The 6,257-nt window shown below is 33.3% G+C and overlaps 1 protein-coding gene across 1 annotated transcript; it reads right to left on the bottom strand.

The window, feature by feature from the left end:
• Nucleotides 1-783: 783 nt before the first annotated feature.
• LOC105118127 (NEDD8-activating enzyme E1 catalytic subunit-like) lies at nucleotides 784-5,606 on the bottom strand. Its single transcript, XM_011015996.1, has 9 exons — nucleotides 5,364-5,606; nucleotides 5,112-5,275; nucleotides 4,267-4,469; nucleotides 2,994-3,226; nucleotides 2,850-2,912; nucleotides 2,700-2,756; nucleotides 2,202-2,323; nucleotides 1,705-1,822; nucleotides 784-1,430 (listed from the first exon to the last, which is right to left on the bottom strand). The coding sequence occupies exons 1-9, from the start codon at nucleotides 5,463-5,465 to the stop codon at nucleotides 1,143-1,145; spliced, it is 1,350 nt and encodes a 449-aa protein (XP_011014298.1). The 5' UTR covers nucleotides 5,466-5,606; the 3' UTR covers nucleotides 784-1,142.
• Nucleotides 5,607-6,257: the final 651 nt, after the last annotated feature.

The raw sequence follows: 6,257 nt of genomic DNA, 5'->3' as shown, positions 1-6,257 counted from the left end.
AAAAATATCATTGTTAACATCAGAATTTGAATAAACTTGATTTCTAGAAAAAAAAAAAAATTGAGCTCATTTAGATTTCTAAAACTCAAGATATGGACTCAACTCTAAACAATGTCTAGGCTACAAGAAAGATTTAAACTTCTTTATTATTGCTAAGATTTGGACTTTCAAACTGCAGAATTGAGTCTCGCATTCCTCATAAATATTTTAGGCCTATGTCTTTGCTTTCCATCCATATAAAGCATACCTAAATCTAAAATCTCAAACTCCAGATATAACTCAATAACTGAACAGTATTTCAGTTTGAGTTGAACCAACATCTCTTTTTAAAGTTTGGTCATCTCTTTATCCTTTTAATTTCAGTACTTAAACTCATCAATTAATTCTTTTATTTAAGTAATAGGCCTACATTTAAAATGAATATTTACTATAAATTAAAAATATCTTATAGTATAAGACTTGTTATTATATAATACATTTTAGTGAGTAATTAATACTTCAAGTACAAAATAATAATATAAAACCAATATATTTTTAAATATTAAACAAAGATGCTACTAATATAGGATCTTCATAACCATTTGGCCCATATTGCTTTCAAATTTTATAGCATTGAAAGCAAATTTTATAGCATTGAAAGCACTGAGCTTCCTTGATCCTTGAGTGGGATTCCAGTTTGCAGGGAGCAACTGCTACCTATTGATTATCCTAATGCCTTGAAGTGAGGTTGTTATGGATCTAAAGCTCATTCTGAATAGCACATCGCACTGAACTCCTAATCAATGACACAAAGGATTGGTAGCATTAAAATATTCCATTTTGCTTCGTATCTGATCTTCGGTGAAAAGATGTAGTGAAGCATTTTTTTTCTTGTGGAACTGCATGAGAAGGAGTAACTAGTCTAACCAATTGCTCGTACAAAAGCTACACATAGCCTATGATCCAAGCATAGACCTGAACTTGAACTCGAAAATCTTTGTTACTAACATTTGTTTTCTTGCTAATATAGTTAATTGTTAACAAGTAAAAGGACATCAAAACTTGACACTGGACTTCTGTCTGTAGGGGCGAAATTTTCTGAGAAAGACTTTATCCTGTGCAATTGAAAAGTTATGCTGCTAAATATCCATCTGCAGTGCAAATTACGCTCCAACAGCCATTTCCACATCTATAACTGCATCCTGTCCCTTGAAAACAAGGCGTAATTTTCTCAGACATGAAGTTTTCTTGTCATCCTTGCTTGTTGTACCAGTCACGAGAACAATGTCCTTTGAAACATTACCCATAAGCTCAAAAAGTGGTAAGCCTAGGTTCGATCGAGTCATCTCCTCCAGAACTGGAGGCGCTTGCATGTACAAATTCATTGTTTGGTGTCTAACACTAGCTTTTGACAGGAGAAGCTTAGGATGTTCTTCAAGCATGTCAATAAACTGTTCACACAAAAACCAATAAATGTAAAAACAAATAAACTGATTATACAAAACCAACCAAAATAAGCAGCATAAACTTGTGTTCATTAAAGGAAATCTTCTTCTATTTCCTAGATAAAAAGGATAAACCCAGAGAGTGAACTAGTTTGATTATCTGAGAATTTGAAACTTACAATTAATATGTGGGTGACATAGCAAGAAAATATTTTAGAAACCAGGTCTGATGTTATCAACAAACTAAAAGGAATAGCAGCCATGAGAAGAAGAAATTAACCTTTTGTAAAGTAACTGAAGTGTCCAGCTCAATAAGAACACCTGGACCACAAACAAGACAATCCTTGTCCCTCATAAATTCAGTCACTTTGATGTGTAGACCTTCCACGCCATTATACCTAAAGAAGATTCATATCATTCAGCACACGCTTTCAGCTGGATTGTAAATAAAAAAGTTTTTCCATAAAAAGATATTTATACCCTGTTTTTTTTATCAGATTTCAAAAGCAACATACATAGCTTCACCAAATTCAAACACATACATGATATCACAAGAGACAATTATGGTTCCCACATCCACCTATCATTTGTGGTAAGGTTAAATTCTTTCAGATGGCAAAAACAAGGTTTGATCATGTAAAAGAATTAGACATTGAAGAAAAAGTTGTGCATCATAACAAAAAATGAGAGGGCAAGATTAAGTCTATTTGTGATTGTTAGGTGATATATAATATATGCTTCTACCAACATATGAGAACGAGATGAAATTTCACTCACGACAGATAGTTGCTTAGAGTTTTGCTGCATCCCGAGGCAAGCTTTAAGGTTTCCAAAGTACATGCAGCTGATATAATTGCATTGGTAGAAGCAATCGCTGGTATGATGTTTTTCACAACACCCTGTAAACAAAGAAAGAACTACCTCTATCACAAAATAATAATAATAATAATAATAATTAAAAAAAACAAAAAACAAAAAAGGAAGGGGAAAAAAGAAAGAAAAAGAAAAAAAACAGCACAACAAATAGGTGAAGCCAATAACATGTGACACTTCAATAAGGTATTTTGTAAGAGTTTCCTACAAAAGGTTTTAGATAGGGAAAAAAAGGAGCATATCAAGAAAAGATGCATCCAAATAACAAAGAGACAATTTTTAGGGTAACAATGAAGTTGAGTTTTATGATGTCCTTTGGTATACTCTAAAAGAACAGAAGCCAGACCACACAATGATCGGGCAGTTACTTACAGAAATTGACTCCACATAATTTTAAAGTACCTGAGTAAGAGAATATGTAACACCTTGAATACCAAAAAGTTCAGCCCTCTTGACAGCCTGTGGAACATGGGAAGAGCATAAGTTAAAAAGACTAACCTTGAAACTCAGCTTTTACAAAATAAATAAATAATACTGTTCAGAATATTTCACCTCGGTGTAAACCCATTTCATATGTTCTGGATCATCTGGATCAAAAGTCTTTCCACTATGAACCTAGAATATAATGGTCATATGATAATAGCTATCAACTCAAATTGTCAAGTCAAGAATGAGAAAGCATTGATGATGCATTACCTCATCCCATTTAATTAAGTGAGCATATTCAATACAATGAGCAGCAGTTCTAGGGGTTTCTGCAAGGGTGCATAGAGGAAACTTCACTTGAGGAGGGAAAAGCCAGATAGTACACTCAAAGCACGGTGTGGATCCTGGTATTATAACCCTAGCATGCCCCTTGAAACCTTCAGTCCCACCATCTACCATCGGTTTGACTGTTTCTTCTAGTGGATTGTTATCAGAATCATATTCTAATCACCAAGAAAAGCAATAGACAAAACATGAGATCAACAAGAATAAAGACACTTCCAGCAAAGAGCTTTTATGAATCTCAAGAGCACAGGATAACATTTTATGCTAGCATATTAAATACAAACTCAATACTCTGCATACAGCTAGAGAGCATTTAAGCTTATTGGGCAAACTATAAAGGTCCCGTAAAATATCTGGCAAAGACAGGTGAAGATCTGCAGGCACTGCTCCCACATATACAAGACAGTATGTCAAATCTGCGATGCCTGAAGTAGCTCATAACCATAGCTAGCAGACCCTCAAAGCTTATGCAACTTCAGCACTGAAGTCTTGTCATCCAATCATATAAAGAAATGGCATACAATATTATGACATTTAAAGCTGCATGCCACGTGTGAGGCACTCGTTATATACAACCCTTGTGACTTGAGGCTTAACTTGTCTCTGGAATGCATGCCTAACACAAATAAATTCAAAGTAAGCATGGCATCCCTGATGTTATGTTGCTAGGGTGTAAAAAACAGGCCTTACAGTCAGTCAGAAGGAAAAGTTCAGTCCCCAGTCTCACTTTTAAAAGCATAACCACTGACAGAGGGTACACATTATTTCCTTAAGGAAGTGTCTCTCCCAAGTCCTGATCACAAAACTACATCCAAAGTGTTTCAGTATTTTAGTTGGTATTGGTATCAGGTACTTTCAATAGGGATTTTCATAGTTATTACTTCTTCTTTCATTCATATATATAAAAAATGCCCTAATTTTTTTAGAAATTTTTCCAGCAACAAGTGAGGGCAATAACAGGTCGCAAAATATATGGAGAAGAATCCAAAAGAAAATTAAGGATACAATGCTCTTTGACAAAATGATAAATGGAAAGGAAATACGCAATTAACTTGGCAAAAAAAATCATGGACAGAGGTAAAAAGTTAAATATTCAAACATAAAATGAAAGGAAGAAAAATAACTACTTGACTGAAAAACGAGCTCTCTAAATCAGCTATTCTTAGAATAAAAACTAAAGAGGTTAAAAAGCACGCACCAAGAAAACCACAAGCTACAGCATTTATATAGCTCCGAGCCTCAACAGAATCAAGACCAAGCACAATAATACTAAAATCTTTATAAAAATCAATTTCTTTATCCTCGATTCGGCAAAAATGAGGCACAATATTCACGCCACTAACTCTTTCCATCACCCGCTTGGCTGCCACCTCAGCCTTAGGCTTCCCAACATCTTCGAGCCTACAATAAGAACATTATATCATGAGTGACTTTCCAATCAGAACTAAAGAGCTATGACAATGTTGAAACATCAAAGCAGATAAGTTACACTTTCTGTTATGTCAAGGTGTATAATAACTGAAAACACTAATACTTGCAAACAAGGAAAGGAAAAAATATGCACTTAATAATACACATAGATCTAGTCATATTTGATACAAACAATGAAGCACCTGCTTGATAGTCCGTACTGGTCCTGAGAAAATTAAGAATTACCAACAGTTTCTTAAAAGTAGTCCTTTATTCACATGCTAGGTTATCACTAGTCCACACTAAAGGTACTACTTTTCCTTAGCCTTCTTGCAAGTTGAATTTTTATTTATCAATTATCATCCAACCAGCCATATTTCTCCCTTGAAACAGATTTACCTAAATGCACTTATACCTAAATTAGGCCCCCAGTTTAAGTAATAACCCTTCGACTAGGTTTCACATTGTTTCTTTTCTCTTCGCAGTTGATATAGGAAAAAAAATACTTCAAAGTGCAATTAAACCGACAACCCACGAAAGGGCATATACCAATTAAAACAGCCACGAATTGAACAGAGAAAAGAAAAGGTAAGAGCGCATAGACACGTGGGTTAAGCATGAGAAGGCAAGAACCTGAAAAGAAACTGGCGATTGAGATTAGTAACCTCGATACGGTCCATATCAATGACTTCAAGATTTTTAAAACCTGATAAAGCTAGGTCCTTTAGCAGCTCACAACCCAAACCACCGGCCCCAATTACCAATAATCTTGCATACTCTTGAAGATCATCTCTCAACTACAACATTTAAAACAAAATAAATAGTTAAAAAAAAAAGATTGCACGCCGGGAGTTTGTTAAAATTTCCAAGAACGAAAGAGCTTACTTGAACACCAGATTCGAAGGTGGGAGCAACGAGATTGCCGGGTCTGAGAAGTAACTTGTCTAGGTCTCTCGATCGGCTCTGTTGGACTGTAGAGCCTGCCATGTCAATCTAATCTCTGTCTACGAGGCTGCAGACCCCCAAGGTCGATACAAGAAATTCCACCGATTTTAATAGCTAGTTTTTGAGGAGGCAAGTCGCTAAGGACCTACCAAGCTTTATTTTGACGCTTGGGGTGGTGCGGGAAAGTTTAAGCGTATTTGGGATTATGATTGGTTATATATAATATATTTATATATGTATTTTAAATTAATTTTTTTAATATATTTTATAATTATTTTAATATGTTTATATTAAAACTAATTTAAAAAAATATTATTTTAATATATTTATAAGTGAAAAATATTTTAAAAAATAATTTCTACTATAATTTAATTTAATGATCATTGAATTTAATTAGGCATAAGACACCTATAAATTATTATATTGTTTAACTGATTTTGTTCATCAAAATAGTTAAAATTGGTTTTAATAAATTTTATTTAATAAAAATAATTTTAAAATGGCTATTTAGAACCTTAATAATACCTAAAAAATATTAAAGTCGAGGAAGAAAAACTTTACCTAGTTTGATTTTGTAATTTTTTATTTATTTATTAGGTTAGTAAATTAGTTTTTAGATACTTTTAGAGGATTTTTTAAGGTATTTTTAAATTAAAATAATGAAAAATGAGTTTTTAGGATAAAAAATATATTGCCTTGATTTTTTAGCCATCATAATAGTGGTAAAGATATAGGTAAATAAATAATATAGTGTCTATCTTAATAAACAATATGTTATCTAATTACTTTTTTAAGGAAAAAAAAAGGGTGGAAGACATCATCTTCCCTTTAAAA

This window comes from Populus euphratica, unplaced genomic scaffold (genome assembly GCF_000495115.2).
Source record: "Populus euphratica unplaced genomic scaffold, PopEup_1.0 scaffold1726.1, whole genome shotgun sequence".
NCBI classification, from domain to species: Eukaryota; Viridiplantae; Streptophyta; class Magnoliopsida; order Malpighiales; family Salicaceae; genus Populus; species Populus euphratica.
Note: the sequence above shows the minus strand (reverse complement) of the source record. Positions and strands in the feature narration are given on the sequence as shown.

Excerpts from the sequence above, each read along its gene's own strand:
- LOC105118127 (XM_011015996.1), bottom strand. The coding sequence starts at position 5,465 with ATGGCAGGCTCTACAGTCCAACAGAGCCGATCGAGAGACCTAGACAAG. Across the intron at positions 3,227-4,266 it reads TGTAGCTTGTGGTTTTCTTG|AATATGATTCTGATAACAAT; the intron begins GTGCGTGCTTTT and ends CTTGGTGATTAG. Across the intron at positions 2,757-2,849 it reads TGAAATGGGTTTACACCGAG|GCTGTCAAGAGGGCTGAACT; the intron begins GTGAAATATTCT and ends CATGTTCCACAG.